At 41.6% G+C, this 20,214-nt stretch overlaps 1 protein-coding gene across 1 annotated transcript in view; it reads right to left on the bottom strand.

Moving 5' to 3' along the window:
- LOC143104940 (copine-9-like) overlaps nt 1-20,214 on the bottom strand; it is a 140,761-nt gene that overhangs the window by 30,212 nt on the left and 90,335 nt on the right. Inside the window, exons 15-16 of the mRNA XM_076269274.1 lie at nt 9,962-10,143; nt 6,609-6,736 (exon numbers count right to left, since the gene is read on the bottom strand). Of these exons, the coding sequence (XP_076125389.1) occupies nt 6,609-6,736; nt 9,962-10,143 (310 nt within the window). The remainder of the gene's footprint in view (nt 1-6,608; nt 6,737-9,961; nt 10,144-20,214) is intronic.

Here is a 20,214-nt window from a genome sequence, read left to right as displayed (position 1 = left end):
TAAACGCATTGCTTTTTGGAGACATATTCCAAACCGGTTGCCTGTGACGACCAATCAAGTTTGGCGGCGAAGCCGCCAAACAGGAAGTGAAGTGATATCTCAGCAATACTTTCACGTATCAAAACCAAACTAGGTATATGGGCTCAGGACCCAATCAGGAGGACACTCAAGAAATGTGGTAAATTTTGACCACTATGTGGCGCTATAATCACAGGAATTGGGCTCATATTTCAGCAATGCTTTCACGTATTGAAACCAAACTTGGCTCATTGACTCGGGACCACATCCTGAGGACATACAATAATTTTAGCAACGTTTGACCACTAGGGGTGCTATAATTTGCAACACTTTCTCGTATCGACACCAAACTTGGTACCTGGACTCGGGACCACATCCTGAATAAGGACAATACATTTAGTGACCTTTGACCACTAGGGGCGCTATAATTAGAAAAACTTTATCGTATCAACACCAAACTTGGTACATGGACTCGGGAACACATCCTGAAGAGGCACAATATATTTAGTGAGCTTTGACCACTAGGGGTGCTACAATTATCAACACTTTCTTGTATCGACACCAGACTTGGTATGTGGACTTGTGACTACAACCTGACTACGCACAATAAATTTGGTGATGTTTGAGGTATGCATATGTGTGGGGGGTTATTGGGGTGTGTGGGGGAAGAAGTTTATCTGTGTATATGTGTGTGTGTGGGACAGGGGGGGGTTAATTGGGTGTGTGTATAATGTAGCAACATTGGGTTGCCAGTGCAACTCCTGCTCAACTGCTTGGCCCCCACATTGCTGCTTGCAGCTATATTTATTATTATTATTACACATCTTTCCGCTGTCATTGAAGTCTATGGCAGCCCATAGAACCGTACAGTAAAAAGTTGTGAAATTTGGCACATTGATTCGGGACAGTATAAAAATTAATTTGAGCAAGTTTTATGCCTGAACCACAGAGAGTCTAGCGCCACCAATGGGTCAAAGTTGACATTGCATCCATGCAATTAACTTTTGAACCGTATGCCCGATTTTGAATATCGCAATATCTTTGGAAGTCTTGGATGAGGCCGAACTCAACGCACCCCATGACGTCAATTTCCGCCATGTTGGATCTTCCGCCATATTGTATTTCATCAAAAACACTTAAAAGGCATCAAAGTTCGCAAAGTTTGTCCGATTTTCACGAAACTTGACGCAGATGATCGTCAGACCATGACTCATAAACGCATTGCTTTTTGGAGACATATTCAAAACCGGTTGCCTGTGACGACCAATCAAGTTTGGCGGCGAAGCCGCCAAACAGGAAGTGAAGTGATATCTCAGCAAGGCTTTCGCGTATCAACACCAAACTCAGTACAGGGTCTCAGTACCCAATTAGGAGGAGGCTCAATAAATTTGATGACTTTTGACCTATAGGTGGCGCTATAATTAGCAAAATTATGTTTTAGCCTGTAACGGGTCATGTGTTTAGAATTAAAGCATATTAGTGATATCTGTTAATACCTTGAGAGGTCCTTAGGCCGAAACATGCCAACATGTGACGTCAACATAATTTATTCGACCGCCATATTGGATGTCATCAAAAACACTTAAAAGGCATCAAAGGTCAGAAAGTTTCTCAGATTTTCACGAAACTTGACGCAGATGATCGTCAGACCATGACTCATAAACGCATTGCTTTTTGGAGACATATTCAAAACCGGTTGCCTGAGACGACCAATCAAGTTTGGCGGCGAAGCCGCCAAACAGGAAGCGAAGTAATATCTCAGTAAAGCTTTAACGTATCAAAACCAAACTCAGTACATGGGGTCAGGACCCAATAAGGAGAAGGCTCAATAAATTTGATGACTTTTGACCTATAGGTGGCGCTATAATAAGCAAAATTACATTTTGGCCTGTAACGGGTGATGTGTTTGGAATTAAAACTTACTATTGGTGTCTGTTAATGTTAATGTTAATATACTAGTGATGTCTCTGGGAGGTCCTAAGGCTGACAGATGTGATTTTGTGATGTCAACATAATTGATCTGGCTGCCATATTGGATTTAATCAAAATCACTTAAAAGGCATCAAAGGTCACAAAGTTCATCCGATTTTCATGAAACTTGGTTCAGATGATCTTCAGACCATGACTCACAAACGCATTGCTTTTTGGACCCATATTCAAAACCCATCGCCCGTCTTGACCAATCAAGTTTGGCGGCGAAGCCGCCAAACAGGAAGTGAAGTGATCTCAGCAAGGCTTTTGCGTATCAACACCAAACTCAGTACAGGGTCTCAGGACCCAATTAGGAGGAGGCTCAATAAATTTGATGACTTTTGACCTATAGGTGGCGCTATAATCACAAGAAGTGGGCTCATATTTCAGCAATGCTTTCACATATTGAAACCAAACTTAGTATATGGACTAGGGACCTCATCCTGAGGACAGACAATAATTTTAGCAACGTTTGACCACTAGGGGTGCTATAATTTGCAACACTTTCTCGTATCGACACCAAACTTGGTACCTGGACTCGGGACCACATCCTGAATAAGGACAATACATTTAGTGACCTTTGACCACTAGGGGCGCTATAATTAGAAAAACTTTATCGTATCGACACCAAACTTGGTACATGGACTCGGGAACACATCCTGAAGACGCACAATATATTTAGTGAGCTTTGACCACTAGGGGTGCTACAATTATCAACACTTTCTCGTATCGACACCAAACTTGGTATGTGGACTTGTGACTACAACCTGACTACGCACAATAAATTTGGTGATGTTTGAGGTATGCATATGTGTGGGGGGTTATTGGGGTGTGTGGGGGAAGAAGTTTATCTGTGTATATGTGTGTGTGTGGGACAGGGGGGGTTAATTGGGTGTGTGTATAATGTAGCAACATTGGGTTGCCATGACAACTCCTGCTCAACTGCTTGGCCCCCTCATTGCTGCTTGCAGCTATATTTGTCCTTGTAATTATGTATGGTTTGGAGAAATGGGAACTGCGTCGTATAGATAAGGGGAGCAAAGTGCATTACGGAACACAGGCGCCCAAGCAAGCGCTCCTGCAGGTGTAAGCTACGGCTGTACCTTACTATCAGGCAACTCAACCAGAAACAGTTTCCAAGTAGACCTAACTTTCCAACTCTGCACAGTATCCCATTAACTGCATGACAGTAGGCTATTTACAATATTTTGAATAGAAAATTGTAGCCAAGGCTACTTGCTGCTTTCTTTTACTGTCTATGGTTGCTGGTTAACAGCACATAATAAGCTTATTTAAGCGAATTCACAAATTCAAGACTTCAAGGCCATCATGGATATAAAACGTTTTTGAAAACAACGAAAGGATGGAGGGAACATAGAAAAGCTTGGAGTTATTTCAGATGGGCTACAACAAGGTAAGCAAAATTGTGGTGCTTGTCAAAATTTAGGGGCAGCCGTGGCCCACTGGTTAGCGCTCCGGACCTGTAACCGGAGGGTTGCCGGTTCGAGCCCCGACCATTGGGAAGGGCTGAAGTGCCCCTGAGCAAGGCACCTAACCCCTCACTGCTCCCCGAGCGCCGCTGTCGTAGCAGGCAGCTCACTGCGCCGGGATTAGTGTGTGCTTCACCTCACTGTGTGCTGAGTGTTTTTCACTAATTCACGGATTGGGATAAATGCAGAGACAAAATTTCCCTCACGGGATCAAAAGAGTATATATACTTATATACTTATACTTAAAACCTTAGCACAGCTGGAATAATGCTTATAGGCTGATGTTAAAGCACACACGATGTTTAAAGCCATACACAGCGGTAAATTGGAACAAAACTAAAAGTAACTTTAGCCTTTATAGGGCTGTATAAAGTTGTCCAAATTAATAGGTCGTAATTAGGCATTGTTGTTGTAAAGATATTCCATGTAGATGTACTATAGGCTACTAAATTTTTAGTTGACCAATGCACGAACAAACCCGGGAAACGGACAAATATTATCAAGGCTTTGAATGTTTCCATCTGTGCACAGGGTGTCTGTAGATCGGTGTGCATAGCATTCATTCCTGCAGGCCTGTGGCCATGCATGCCGGGACCGTTTGCGCCGGAACACGCCCCCTCTTTTCGCTGAAACGCCCCCGTGGGCGCACATGTACTTGTGGAGGGAAAATTCCAATATGTGCTGACTGCAAAATAGGAAAGACAAAAGCGTGAGTATACAAACTCAATTGCGCTAGAGCACAAGATAGAGCCCAAAACGTTTTAGTCTATAAAACGTGTGGCATCGCTTAGAGCACCTTTAACAATGGCAGGACATTGAGAAATAATAGTTGTGATGCATTTTCAAAACAAGAAAGCTAAAATTATGGCAGAAAGATTACCCAAAAACCCCAGAAGTTTAGTGTGGGGAATTCATCACGATTATGCAAATGCATGAACTATAATGGAATCAAGGAGAACAATGGTAATTCCACATTCTTTTATGCGATTAAATTGTTTGGAAAGAAAGAAACAAACTGCAGTATCAGTATTATTATGTCTGATCACCACGGTAATAAGGTCTATTTCTGAATTCAAATAGTTTCCCCCCGCAAGTCAAGAGCAATGTGTATGTGTGTGGGATTCCTAGTTGTGTGGTGCCTGTATGTGTGGTAGTGGTGTGTGTGTGTGTGTGTGTGTGTGTGTGTGTGTGTGTGTGTGTGTGTGTGTGTGTGTGTGTTTAGGCTCTTGTTGCAGGTAATGGTCTCGCCCACAGGAAAAGCGGGACCACACTGCCACTCTGTCTGACTGACTCGGCATCAGTGCGAGGCTGGAGGCGGGGAAGCTGAAACCGGCTAAATGCCTTCACATTCAGCCGCCCACATGTTCCTCCTTTCATATGGACGAAGATGCCTGCCTGCCTGCCTGCGTGGAGATGACCTATAGGGGGGATATGGGACCTTTCACTATTGACTATTGATTTAATGAATGTATGAATTACATTCTTATAGATTAGCATGCAGTGTGGGGAGAGGTGGAGAGAGTAATGCATCTCTACACAAGTTAAAAGGGTGATGTACATAGGGAGGTGAGACAGAGAGAGAGAGAGGCTTTAAGTGATAGAGTGATAGATACAGTGCATGAAGAGGGAGAGTGGGAGACAGGTTAAACAAGGACTCCAATCCAACCAACCCAAAGGGGAGAGAGAGAGATAGAGAGAATAGAAAAGAGGAATAGGGATGGATGGATAGAGAGAGAGAGAGGGACAGAGACATGTTTCTTCATTTACAGCATGGGGGAAGAGATACAGTAGAGAGAAAAAGAGGGATGCAAAGAGAGCAAGAAGTGAAGAACATCCTCACTTCTCTGGGAGCAGGCGCTGGAGCTATGGAGGTCCGTGGAAGAGCAGTTGAAGTTCCTGCGCTAAATGTGATTACGCAAGCGAGAGCCCTGCGCGAACCGCGCAGTATGATATTACTATGGCGATGAGACTGCTATAAATAAAATGAGTTGGAAGGAAGGACGATGGAATGGACAAGTGGAGTGGTTGCAGAGACAGAGGGCTATTTTACCACTATCATAACCGCCTCCACATACACATCACACTACACCACACACACACACACACACACACACACACACCACACCACACACACACACACACACCACACACACACACACACCACACAACACACAACAGACACACACACTCCCCTGATGGACAACACCTTCAGCCTGCAATAAATTTGAATCAAAATAATTAAGTCTCCCTCCAGTCATAGAAAACAACTCTGAGGGTGTGTTGTGTAGTGCTGTGCGTGTGTCTCTGAGCCTGTGTGTGTGTGTGTGTGTGTGTGTGTGCGTGTGTGTGTGTGTGTGATGCAGAGTGAGGTGTACTGGTGATGTTCCTCCTGTGCTTCAGTAAACAGACCAGCTAGAAAAGCACTCCTGACAGGCTGGTTCCGTCGGCCAGGGCCTCAGCACTTTTTAACTTGTTTACAATAGTATCTGCATTATTCATTAATGTGTGTGTGTGTGCATGCATCTGCGTGTATGTGTATGTGATAGAGATAAGTAGATAAATAGGCAGAATGTTTGGTTTACATGGTTGCAAAACCTCCCTTTCCCCAAATTACTTCCCATTATACCGAGCTTATAAGTGCTCTTGCTTTTAAGACTTGAGCTACAGTAGGCCTCTGGTCATTACTTGGACACATGTATTGAGCTGATGGCAATTTTCTTTGTTAAAGTAAATTGTTGTTTAACCAACTCTTTAATTAGTTGTAGTAGAGGCTTGTCTCAGTAGGAAAAAATGCTATTACTGGAAAGTGTGTGTGTGGTGTGTATGTGTGTGTGTGTGTGTGTGTGTGTGTGTGTGTGTGTGTGTGTGTGTGTGTGTGTGTGTGTGTGTGTGTGTGTGTGTGTGTGTTGTTCACTAAACACATTATTGGAGTTGCCTTTAAGAGTGAACACTGGGGAGGCTGACAGGTCAGGGTCTGTCAGTCAGAGAAAAAGAAAGGCGAAAGGGGGTGGGGGTGGAGAGGGGGAGAGAGAGAGAAAGAAGAAAGAGAGAGACAGACTCCAGAGACTTCTCGTCACACACATTTGACCAGCCCCATACCGTGTGCAGACATGTTTCACTGCACCTTACCTTGCCACCTGGTTGATGACAGGAGCGAAGTTGGTGGGGCCGTAGAGCTGAACTGTCCTTAGGCTTTGGAAGTATGCCTCCAGTACCCCCTCGATGCCCACGCAGTTGGGATCCTCGGTGCTAGAATTCTGCAGAAATTAAACAGTTTAACAAGAAACACACAAAAGGTCACACAGGAGTTACCCGTTAATTACTGTAGGCCTAGTTATGAAGTATAATGAAAACTGACACCGGCACATTCAGCTAATGAAAATATTTTACCAAGACATGAAAAACACTTTTTAGGTATTAATTATCGCTGTCAAGTGATTTAAAAAATGATTTTGATTAAGTGCATGCAATCCTATAATTAATTGTAATTAATCACAAAATGTATTTCATTTTTTAAAGTTGACATTTTACGCCAGTGAAAGATAGAAATGTATATTTGGCAGGACCTAAGTCGAAGTCTGAGAGAGTAAGTCGAAATTCTGAGATAGTAATGCTGGGCATAGACCTCTGGATTTCTAAGCCTGATTTTGAAGACTGAACATGCATGACAATCATGGTCACCATGGCTGTAGTTAGCAATTATGCCATTACTGTGCTTCTGCAGCCCATCTCTTAAAGTTTGTAAAAATCACTTTGTCATTTGTGCTTTAACAATGTTTGACTTCTGGTTTATTAATCGAGGGGAACAACCAATGTGAGTCCAATTTACTGAACCATCTGTTGTGCTGCCTCTCTTTGTTCTTGTGAATAAAATGTAGGAATAAAATAATTAGTACACAATTTAATTAAAATGAGAGCACAATTTAGTAAAATATTAAACAATTTAGCACATGATTGAATAAAATGAGTGTATGATATAGTAAAATGAGTGCATGTTTTAGTAAAATGAGCGCACGTAACTTTGACAGCTCTAGTATCTTAGCAACTTTGTTTATTCATGTTCTTTGGTCAAGTTACTGTAAGCATGTGTTGTACAGATACGGGAAGGCAGCCCTGAGCTATTTTCAATTAAATTACAATCCAACCTCTGACATTATTACTGTCAGATGACTGCTGCATATGAAAATATTACTGGCCTTTGCAGAGGGCCACAACAGAGGGTCACAAAAGAGGGTCACCATTAAAAGGGCCAATGGCAGAGCAGGTTTGATTGAGTCAGAGTGAGGTGAAGCCGAAGTGCTGCGGTGGATTCACTTATCTGACAGAGGGAGTCTAAAGCCAATGATTAGGCCCTCTGAGGCAGGGTTTCAGCCACTGATTGATGCCTGAGGAGCATCGTGATTAATGCCTGCACTGACCGAATGAAGCAAAACCTATCGACATGAAACCTTCAAGAAATAATGGAGGATTAGTGTAGGTTGGTTATAGCTCAGAAAAAGATTTTTTTTTAAATCAGATGGACAAGAGAGACCAGTGCTGGGGTTCTGTGTAACTGTGTCATTCCACAGGAGTGTCACTGATAGAGGTGACCTTTGTGGTGATTTGGAGAAAGGTCGCACACTAGCTTTTTACTCTGTCTACCACCAACTACTCTGCACCAGACCATTCTAACGAATCCCAGGCAAACGTTTATGTATGTCACGGCAGCTTTTCAAACCATAGCAAAAGCAAATCAGATTGACTGAACATAGATTTCCAGATTTCATGATCAGCTGGAGATGCACTGACAGAGAAGTGGGAATCGACTGAGATGATGAGCATCTGAACAGCAAACACCCTGATGCACACAAACCTCCCAGTGGGCTCAAAGTCAGAAGACTGGAGAAGCTCAAATGGAATTCATAATCCAATTGAAACCCAGAGCTGATTAAAGTTGCTTTGGCACTGCGCTGTCGGAGTGTCTGCTTTGTCACGCTAAGGTGACCCCTAATTGGGAAAGTCCATTAGAGAGCTGTGCAGTCCCAAGGAAGAATGTAAAGAGCCAGTGATGGATCTCCACAAGGTGTGTTTTGATGGTTGAGCATTGGCTCGATTAGTTCCCCCACGGGCATGGCAGAAGCTCCCGAGAGCTTTCCATCACTTTGGTTCTTCAGTTGGAAAGAAATTAAATCAAACAAGAAAACTTTCTGTTTCAGAGGAGTAATACACTATGTCCAAGCAAGCGCATAAAGTTAAGCCCATCTCATACATACAAGCACAGAAGCCTTTACCACAGTAGCCAAAAAGCTCTACCCGACCATTAGGAGAGCATGTGTATGTTTTATGAACACTTCAAATTCAACACTTCAATTGATTTTTTTGGACTTTTCTAGTCTTTATTGACACGATAATGGAAATCAGGCAGGAAGTGAGTGTGAGAGATGGGGAGTGGGCTCAGGAAATGACCTCAGGCTGGATTCTAACTTCATACTATACTGCTATGGCTCCCCCTGAACTCTCAATGGCCTGGACTTGCATTACATTGCCTAACTCATGATAATGAGCCATATAGACAGCAATGACAAGTTGTCCTCTAAACCTCTGAATACTTTTGTATAAAACAAATACAGAAAAGAAATCCCTCTTCTGCACTTATCCCTGTTTCTTTCTCTCTCCCTTTGTTCTTCTCACAGACACACACATGCATGCTGTCTGTAGAGATTAGAAGAGTTGGAGTTACAAGGATATTTTTTTTCTGTGCTTTCGGCGTTGGTTTTGTCCTCTCTCTCATGTCTTTAATGGTCCAGCTCTCCACACCCTCCTGTGCTTACTGCCTCCTCTCTCAAAGTAGATGGATTTTTAGTATGAATGTGGATGTTTGTGAGTGTGTGTGTGTGTATTTGTGTGTCTGTGTGTACATGGGTGTGTGTATGAGTGTATTTGTGCGTGTGTGCATGGATGTGTGTATGTGAGTATATTTGTGTGTGTGTCTGTGTATTTTCATCTATGCGTGCTTATGTGTGCATGCATGTCAGTGTGTGTGAGGTTGTTTGAAGCCAAGATGAGTAAATGTGGGGCTTCATTTGCGACTCAGAGGTCCCTCTCATAGGCTGCCCCCTCATTGGCTCCCTGCTCCTCAGCTTTACAGAGCCGAGCACAGCCGCACCAGACACCTTTATTTGCTCCCAGGCTTCTTTTTTCACCACGCAGCTCTTGATTTATCATTTAGAGCCTTTGACGTCTCGGGCAGGACTCACGACTCACTCTGCAGCAGGAAGTCTGCCGATTAGAAATTCTATTGATCACAGCGAATGAGTGCAGTGTGTTCATCAGTATTCGAGCCCAGTCAATGTAAACAAAGTAATTACCTTACGTAGGCCAGTGTGAGTTTGTGTGTGTGTGTGTGTAAACAGTCATAAGAGCATTTGTGTGTCTTCTGTGAGTGAGCCTGGAGAGAGAGTGTTTTTAAAAAAAAAAAAGAATATGGTGGCTGGATTTCTCACCAGGGGGAAGGCGTGGGAGATCTTGCCGTCTGGAGGCAGCTTGGCCCCGAAGCCGTAGGCTGGGAAGAGCTTGTCGCTGTCGTAGTCCTGGATGATCTCTCCCACCGCTTTGAGCGCCATGGCGTACATGTTCATCTGGTACGGGTTCATATAGTGTAGGGAGGTGGGCTGCGATGGGTTACCTAGGAGACCATATAGGATTTGTGGGTTGGAGGGGGTTAGGGTTGGAGGAAGACCTCAGTTCAATAATCAGTTCAATGTGAGATGGAAAAAATATATTTATTTGAGATGGGGCTTTTTGTGGTCTATTCTGTCAAACTGAAAAAAAAGTTTCATGAGTTCACACTATTCATTTCACAGATGACTGCGTTTCAGATCGATTTTCCTTTGAATGCTCATTCAGGATAATTTGATGACTTACAGGGTCTTGTACGAAATCCCACTGATGGCACCTGAAGCCTCTGGCCTACAGGCTCCTAAAAAACCTACACAAACTAGATGTACCGCGGTACATGGTATGACCGCCACATGGTGTTGCCATGTTCTTATCCATGTTCGTGTAACTCTGTGGAAGCATCACGTCTTAAATGGTTATATGGTCTCCTCTTGGTTACTCAATCAGTGTTTAACAATTCAATACAATAATATACTCAGTCTGAAGTGTGTAAAGTGCTTGAACAACAATATACTCAGTCTGTGTGTAAAGTGCTTGAACATCAAGTTCAAATGTGTGTGTGTGTGTGTATGAGAGAGAGAGAGACTGTGAATGTGTGTCTATACAAACACCTGTGGACTGCTTCCATAATAAGACAAGTCCACAGGGGAGACAAGCAACAAGACAGAAATGATACTTTGGTGAAGCCCTACAGCATATATGTTTCTGTGTACACATGTGTGTGTGTGTGTGTATTTGTTCGTCTGTGTGCATGTAGCAAGTCTGTGTGTGTGTGTGTGTGTGTTTGAGGATTGTGAAATCAATCGCCCCTAGGCACAAAAGCCTCTTAGTCCCCCATCCCAACGCTACTGTGTGTGTGTATGCTTGTGTTTGTATGAGTCTGTGTGTGTGTTTATGTCAGTGTGCCTGTACAAACTTGTGTGTGTGTCTGTACAAACAATGTGTGTGTGTGTCTCTGTGTGTATGAGTCTGTGTGTGTGTGTCTGTACAAACAATGTGTGTGTGTGTCTCTGTGTGTATAAGTCTGTGTGTGTGTGTGTGTGTGTGTGTGTGTGTTTGTGTGTGTGTGAGAGAGAGAGACTGTGAATGTGTGTCTATACAAACACCTGTGGACTGCTTCCATAATAAGACAAGTCCACAGGGGAGACAAGCAACAAGACAGAAATTATACTTTGGTGAAGCCCTACAGCATATATGTTTCTGTGTACACATGTGTGTGTGTGTGTGTGTGTGTGTGTGTGTATTTGTTCGTCTGTGTGCATGTAGCAAGTCTGTGTGTGTGTGTGTGTGTGTGTTTGAGGATTGTGAAATTAATCACCCCTAGGCACAAAAGCCTCTTAGTCCCCCATCCCAACGCAACTGTGTGTGTGTATGCTTGTATTTGTATGAGTCTGTGTGTGTGTTTATGTCAGTGTGCCTGTACAAACTTGTGTGTGTGTCTGTACAAACAATGTGTGTGTGTGTCTCTGTGTGTATGAGTCTGTGTGTGTGTGTCTGTACAAACAATGTGTGTGTGTGTCTCTGTGTGTATGAGTCTGTGTGTGTGTGTCTGTACAAACAATGTGTGTGTGTGTCTCTGTGTGTATGAGTCTGTGTGTGTGTGTGTGTGCGTGCGTGCGTGTACCTGTGTGTGAGTATGTGTGTGGACGTCTGTATGCGTATGTGTGAGTGTGTGTGTGTGTGCAAATGTAAAAAGTCTGCATACTAGGTGCTGCTCCCAAACTGGTTTAATACACATATTCAGAGATGTAAAAGTCCGGCTTCAGAAAAAGTTCTGCCATGTATTGGTTGTACCTGTGTGCTTAACACAGGTGATTACATGATCTACCTGGCTTAAGAGCTGTGCTAATTAGAATCAGATGATTAAGTGAATGGTTGGAACAAAAATGTGGTACGAGTTTTACTTTCTGAAGCCGGACTTTTATACCTCTGCACATATTCACACGTGCACATCCACATGCCGTGATCCAAGAAGCTACTGATATGTGTCAGCTGCAGCGCCCCCCATGAACGTACAGTAACTGTATGAAATTCGGTGTGCATGCAAAGACTCTATGGGTGTGATTCAGCACGTCAAATTTTGCACAGCGGTTGGTGAGTTATTCTAAGGTGGGGGTCCCTGGAAACCTAAAGCTTCTATTCCCTATCAGCCCAGAGGGGCTCCATGTCCACCAAGTTTAATATACCCCGGTGTTCCAGGGTCCTGGGAATCGTCACCTAAAAATTGCTGAGGGGGAGAAAAACGGGAGAAAAATAACTGATGAAACCTACTGTATATGACCGCGCTTCGCTAACGGCGGTCATAATAACCAAAGGTTGCCTCAGTTTCATAGCAACAAATAATTTCAGGCCTTTCAGCAGTCAGAATATTCCGCCATTGTGGCTTTTTTTAAATTTAACAACCTCCTGGCCATTTCATTTCAGAATTGATTTCTGGCATGGTGTGATCGGACATTTTTCAGATGGGTTGGTTTTTTTATTTATTATGGCTCGTCCTTAGTGTGCACGGTGATCTGTTGTTTTGTGTTATTTTATGTTCACGTTAAGGGCTGCTTTTGTTCATGCCAAAGAGTTTTGTTCCTTGGTCAGGAGGCGAAGGAGTCCAAATACAGAATGTTTGTCTCCTGCTCTATCCATTCTTAATAGGGAAGGTTTATGTTTTTTTCTGTCTAAATAAATACAGTATGAAAGGCACAGCTCACTTCATCCACCATCATCTCAACCAATCGCGGATATGCCTTAGCTGCCCCCGTTACCCAAACACTCTGCACTTATACTTCAGTCTTAAGTGTTGCATAAAGATAAAAAAAAAATTCAAAAGGAAAATAATTATGTGTGGCAAGGTGTGTAAGCCTGCTAGGAGGAAGAAAATGAGGAGATGAATAGGTCTGCATAGAGGCACTCTAAATATAGCAAGGCACACAATCAGGACCGCATACGGAGATGTGATTCCATACCAAAGGCTATGTTTGATTAAATCAGTCATCAATCCTCTATATGAAGCCATTACAGAGGTATGCAATGAGAGTTAAAATCAGTAAAATCTAGATGAAAAAGGAGGGAAACACCACATCACATATAATTTAAGCATTTATTATATAATTTAAACTAAGGCTGTCAATCAATTAAAAAATGTAATCTAATTAATTACATTGTGATTATTAATCTAAATTAATCACATGCATCCATTTTTGCTATGAACATATCTTAAAAACAAGTTTGGCAGATGAGTGAATCAATGAACAGCCAAACCAACATTATAGTCTTTAAAGTTCAACGTGTCTCTCTTTTATTATAATTTTCCTTTGGATCAGGCATCAGCATAGTGCCTGTTGTCAGATTTTTAGCATGATGAATGCCAACTAGAAATGTAATGCCAGAGGAATTACAATAGTGGATGGAAAGCTGCTGGGTTAATGTTGGTGGGGAGATTCCTGAAAAAAAAACATTGAATCACTTAATTGAGTTCATACAAACCCATGTACCAAAAAACCTTGTGTCAGGCATTCTTGAGATATCACTCTCAAGGTGGGTTTGACCTTGACATTTGACTTCATCATTAAGTCCATACAAATGTTCATACCAAATTTGAAGCATGTGTGTCAAGCCGTTCTGAAGTTGTGACACAAGCACGGAAGCTGGCCTTTAGAAGTTCGGAGAAAGCCTAATTGTATGCAATTGCAAAAGGCTACCTGCAAAACGGGGCTTTCATTTGGTGTTGATGACTGCTCATTCTGCACCCAGATAACAATTAGTCATAGAATCTGGTAAAATCAACATTACTTTGTCAACGTTAAAATCATTGAATCAACGTCGCACTGCAACATTGATTCTACATCACTTTTGCACCCTTCATTAATATTGAAGCAACGTTGAAATTCTAACTACAGATCAACGAGATTTCAATGGTATTTCCACTAAAATGAATATTGAAACAATGTTGAAATTACAACTAGGGCTGGGACAACGCGTCGACGTAATCGATTACTTCGACGCAAAAAATACGTCGACGCAAAATATGCGCGTCTATTTGTCAGACCCAAAACGCGTGCTGACAAATATTTTGAATTTTACACCTTCAGTGTTTCCCATACGTTGACTAATCGGTGGTGGGGCGCCACGAACTCAAAACCGGTCGTCACACATTGATGTTCTATGTTGTACTATTTAAATTAAAAATAAGATAAAATCCTTTCATTGAGCTGCACTTTTTACGCACGCAGCCTTTCCCTGCCCCGCCCTCTCTCATAACGAGCCCGCTGCCCCTCCTCTGCATGTGCATTTAACACAAAATATTCACGATTGTTGAAGGATTGTTGTTGCCACGTAGAAGCATTGCATAGAACACGGCTGGCTAAATTGCTATTAAATCCGCTTAGCATCATGACCATGCTGTCCAAATTTGTTCAAAACTGCTGCAGTCAAGTTAACTCTGCTAAGGTCTCATCACAACATACCTTAGTTTGGTCTCCTCAATGTAGGCTAAGTTATGCAATCAAGCAGTATCTCAAAGCTAACGTTAGAATAATGTTCGGATGTCAAGTTTAGCATGCTTACTTACATCTGCTTGTCAATTTCGTTACTCATGTAGGGCTCATTTTATTGACTCTGAATGTTTGCAAAATCCCAATGTAAATGGAAAAGTGTTTTCCAAGACTCAAAAGTGATTGTCCCAAGGAGAAGTAGGCTATGAACCGTTATTTGAACTAACTACGTTATGAATTGCATTCACACATCAACAGCGTTTTAATGTTGTTAATGTTAATTGCAGGGATTCCCTCACGAACGTCGTCTTAACAATTAGACCTACTGAACTGAACTGAATGCTACCTCTGACTAAGAATGCATTACTTTGCACTTGTATAGTATTTTATTTTGGAGCAATAAACATATATTCCAATGTTAAGGAATTCATATTTTTTTCATTCAGATATGTAAATCAACATGTATAAGTTGCTATTAGTCAATTAATGGGGAGATAATCGATAATCGAATCGAAATCGAATCGGACTGAAAAAATGAATAGTTAGATTAATCGATGCATCGAAAAAATAATCGCTAGATTAATCGTTTAAAAAATAATCGTTTATCCCAGCCCTAATTACAACCAAACTAAAGATCAACGTGATTTCAATGGTATTTAAATTGATATTAAGTAAGGGATAACGTCCACTGAGTTGTCCTGTTATACGGAATTAATGGACGAGGGCGAGGGGCAAAGAACTCTGGGCAAAGAGTTGCCTCCGCCCAAGTCCATTAATTCCGTATAACTGGACACACCTCGAAGGCCGTTATCCTGCTTATCACCCGGTTGCCACTGTAAAGCAAAGGAAACACGCGGTTCCATTTAAAAAGAAGCTCACGATTTCAGCTAGTTGTACAACTTTCGTTGGCCCTATAACAGCGATAGCATGGGCAGTTAGCTTGTTTACAGTTGATTGCATTGTTGCGAAGCCTGCCTCCAGGCTCAACCGTCGTACTATCGTTAAGCATTGATATGGAACGGCGATTAAACTTTTTTTACCAGATCTACTTCATAGGTGTCCCTTTATTCAGAATTAAAAGCCACCTCGCCAGAAAAAAGTATTTCTTCTCTCCGGGTGATAAACCTCAGTAAACCACTATTAGCCTAATCTGGCAAAATATTGGGAAATTCTTATCCTGCTTTATCTACATCCAGGATAAATTTGGCTAGGCCTAGGTATGTCTGGTTTAGGCTACACAAGCTTGCATAAATAACCATTGACAACTTGTTATCAGTTAAGTAAGTGCATTTATTCACTCTTCATCTAGAAATTCATGTGTGCTGTGCTTTCCTGCCATCCTTAGCAGTTGCAGTCAGCCTGATCCTCCAGTAGCAGAGTGAAGCGACACCTAACAGAAATAAAAGGGGGAAAAAAAGAGACAGTTATTAGATAAATATGTTCAACTGAACAGCTAAGCCTAAAATCAAGTCATTTTACGCCACAACCTACCACTCATACAAACGTAGTTCAAAACGAAGGCTAAGTTTCAGCCAGTGACTGTTTGCCATAGAAGGCCATTTCCTAGTGATGGGCAAATGAAGCTTTGGTGAACCACTTAACCACAGCAGTGTGAAGCTAGCAACACTAATGAAAAAATCCAATATGGCTGCCACATGTAGATTTTTCAACATAAAAGTCCTTACCCAAACCAGTATATGTAACCAAAAATATTGGTTTGCTAAGGACTTTTATGTTGAAAAATGTATGTGTGGCGGCCATCTTTTTGCTTTTCAGCTAGTGTCGCTAGGTTCACACTGCTGTGGTTCAGTGGTTCACCAAAGCTTAATTTGCCCATCACTACCATTTCCCTGAACAGGCCAGCTATGAAAGGTGGCTGACAATTTGGGTGTGAAGGCTTAGCACTACCGCCGCCACTGCATACAACCCTAGAAACATTCCCGAGGTCTAGCTAACCTAATATAACTTACCTACTGAATCCTCGGTTATCGCTTAATCAAGTTATGAACTTATTCGACATAATACCAATATTATCAAACTAGCTAGAGTTAAACTTAACGTCTTTTCTAGACGTATCGGAACTCCCCCTTTTACCACCGGTCCCGTATTTCCGCCGTCTTGCGTGTATGTGTCACTTAAAGGAATTATCCGGAGTAAAATGCACTTTAGATCAATTTACGGATGATTGGGAGTACATACGTTGAGTTGACATCAAAATCATGTCATTCGGATGTGTTTTGAGAAAGTTCGATTTTACCGTTTTTAGTCAAAACTCGTTAGCGTGGAATCAGCAGCATGCTCATTTATAATCTTTCTCTTCTTTTTTCTATCTCTCTCTTTGTCTTTGTATTTACATACACACATCCGAATGACATGATTTTGATGTCAACTCAACGTATGTACTCCCAATCATCCGTAAATTGATCTAAAGTGCATTTTACTCCGGATAATTCCTTTAATATCCATTTCTATACAAACCAAGACGGCGGATTCCTAAAGAAATGCAAGCACCCATAGGTGTATCTAAATTAGCTATGTACCAAAAATGACATTTTACCGTGACTCGAAGAGCTGTAACGTGCGTGTACAAATCCGCCTGGAGCTCCAGTGGAATTTCATGACGAGAATTCTCGGTCTAACCGTTTATGTGGCATTGAAATGGCGTGAATAGGCGACCAAGCCACCAGGCCAGCACTAACCTCCGAACGTGGTAAACAAAATCGGATATTTCAGGCAGTAAAAGCCCCGGTAAGAACCAAACCAGATTTGGTTCAAATCTACACACCTATGGCTACTGAAAAATGTAAGGTTAATTTATCAAATGTTATTTTTAAGTATTAAAAAACATAATTGTTTTAGAATTTTTGTACGAAAGTGGTGGTAATTGGAGGCGTTACGATAGCAGCTAGACTACGAGTTTGTTGCTAAACAGGTAACGTTAACGTTAACGCCAGCTTGCTTGCTTGCTTGATTAGAAGATAACTAGCCGAGTAGTTTTAAACAGACTTCACACACTTCAAATAAAAAACACAAATTAATTGTAACTTACATTGAGTGTGGTAGGAAAACGTCCGTTTCATCCAGCAGACACCAAGAGCGTAAACTTTCTTCAAGAGGATGGTGTAAAGTGGTCTGTAGGAGTCAATGACGCTAGGAGAAAGCTACTGCGAATGCACACAAGTTAATTACAGAATGTGTAGTTTTTTTGTTTTTTTTTAAGTATATTTTTTGGGCTTTTATGCCTTTATTGTAGATAGGATAGTGGAGAATGACAGGAAGTGAATCGGAGAGAGAATCGGGGTGGGATCCGGAAAGGACCACGGGGTGGGATTCGAACCCGGGTCGCCGACGTACAGTGCAGGTGTCCCAGCCAGTTGCGCCACGACCGGGGCCCAGGATATGTAGTTTTACGGAGCGCCAGATTGTATGCATTAGAAGCTGAGACAGTTGGATTCACAGGTGACACCTGTGCCAGTGTTCTGATTAGCCCAGGAACTACTCTGGGAGCTTAACAAGCGCAGCTGGCTTTAGGCCATTATGACATCACAGCCTCCATTCAAGTCTATGGGGGGAAAATGAGCTTTTTAACATTTTTAATTCCCTATTTAAAAAGTATAAACTTTTTTAAAAATCTGAAAAACTCTATTGTCCATCCAGACCTACACAATGGTTGGGCATAAAAAAAAAATTCTTGGGTTCCGGTTTCCGACCGACCCTGTCAATTTATGTGCGACCCAAATTTATTTTATGAGCTTGGGGAAGAAATAACACTAAATAGTCTAGGCTACATTAAATAAATCCACAAATAAAAGGCGAACTATAATTACATTAATTACCCCTTGCTATAGGGATGAGCGTATTCTCTCTGTTACAAAGTAGCCTATGCACAGCTGTTCACGAAGACGATTGTTTTCGTCACTTACCAAGGCACTCGCAATTTTGTCCAAACACCGCAACTTTTTCGCAAATTTGACCAATCATCGTAGTTTCACTGTGAAATGTCACCTACCGCAACAGTCCCTCGCGCAGAATATTGAGCCAGATGGCACACTTACTTCTGCACCTTTTGCATATGACACCAAAGACTGCCCTAAGTGTTCGTTCCTCTGCAGTTTTGATGACAATAAAAAGAAGGCTAACGTTAACGATCTGCTTACTTGCATCTCTCAACCTGGTGTCCTACCTAGGCTATGAAAGTAAGTTAATTAAGGCCTACTTGGTTTACTGACATTTGAGTAGGCTATGCAACCCATTGGCAAACGTTTACCTGGATATGTCCTTTTAGCTTATGTCATGTTTATGTCAAGCTTATGTTTGCTAGCTTGTGGGCTTAGTTTGAGTAGTGCTACCAAAATCATAGAAATTAATAAAATTGCAAGACATTTACCTCTTCTATGATCCAAGAATGATTTCATTCGAGTTGTTTTTTTTAACATTTATTTTAACTAATGACATAGAAGACAGTCCCAATTGCATCCACATATGGTAATGCACTATGCAAAAAGTGATTTACACTCGTAGCTGAACACAGTGAGATGCAAGCCTTCCAATCCACTCAGAAATGTAATTAGGCTACTCTCACGTCCTTAAAGGGGCAGGCAGTCAATTAGACGTACACCACCAATGTAATGACATTAAACAGAAGTGTAGTCAAATAGTTTAAATCAATATGAAATTACTAGATACTTACTTGGATATTAGTAATTATGCAGGCCACAGACTATGAATTATTAAAAAGATATGAACTTAATATGAATTACAAAATATATGAATGTATTGAAACATATGACATGATGCCATCTCTTTAGGTGACTGTCTTTTTTGGACAGTTCTACTATACTGCTTTGTGAATTACCTCAGTCAAAGCATTTTCACAAATAAAGTAGGCCTACTTTGATTTTCTGTAATCCTTACTGTTTACCTTTGATCATCCTTTTTAATAAGCATCAAGATTATCAGTGTGATTTTGGTCTTACTAACCTTAATTGCCCTAAATTTAAACTATTTTTGCAATTTTCACTTCCTCCCGCAATTTCTCCACAAGAAACAGCTAAAATCACCACAACTTCCATCCAGGCATTTTAGGTTGCAACAGTCTCAAAAAACCTTGCGAAATCCTGGAGGGATTGATTTTCTACCTATCCCTTACTGCCACTGGAAAAAAAAAAAAAAATTCCCTACCGACCCATGGCCTCAACTGACAACCAACAGGAACCAAACCTTTTTTTTTTTTTATGCCTTATTTCAACATGTCTGTAAGCTAAGCGGTTAGAGTCGCATTCATTCTTGAAAAGGTAAAAAGAAAAGGTTATAATATAAGAAGCCAAGATTCCATCCACTATAATGACTGAAGTTACCACTCACTGTCAATGACATGTGCAGAGTAGGCTACCCTAACATCAAGGTAATGTGTGAAATACCACCTATGATTTATCCTTTTGGCGATTCAAACATGTAGATTTGTATTCACATAATTACTAGGTTGTTGCCTTTTCTATCCAGTAGGTGGCAGTCCAGGATAAGAAATAGCAGTTCAACTAGTAGGAACAAAGAAATTAAAGCAAGCCTAGAAGTGCAAACGGAAATGTAATGTT

This window comes from Alosa pseudoharengus, unplaced genomic scaffold (genome assembly GCF_046254945.1).
Source record: "Alosa pseudoharengus isolate Yale_2024_CS ecotype anadromous, Long Island Sound unplaced genomic scaffold, YU_APseudo_1.1 YU_APseudo_1.1_scf_5, whole genome shotgun sequence".
Lineage (NCBI taxonomy): Eukaryota > Metazoa > Chordata > Actinopteri > Clupeiformes > Clupeidae > Alosa > Alosa pseudoharengus.
This window is presented reverse-complemented; position numbering and strand designations above follow the sequence as displayed.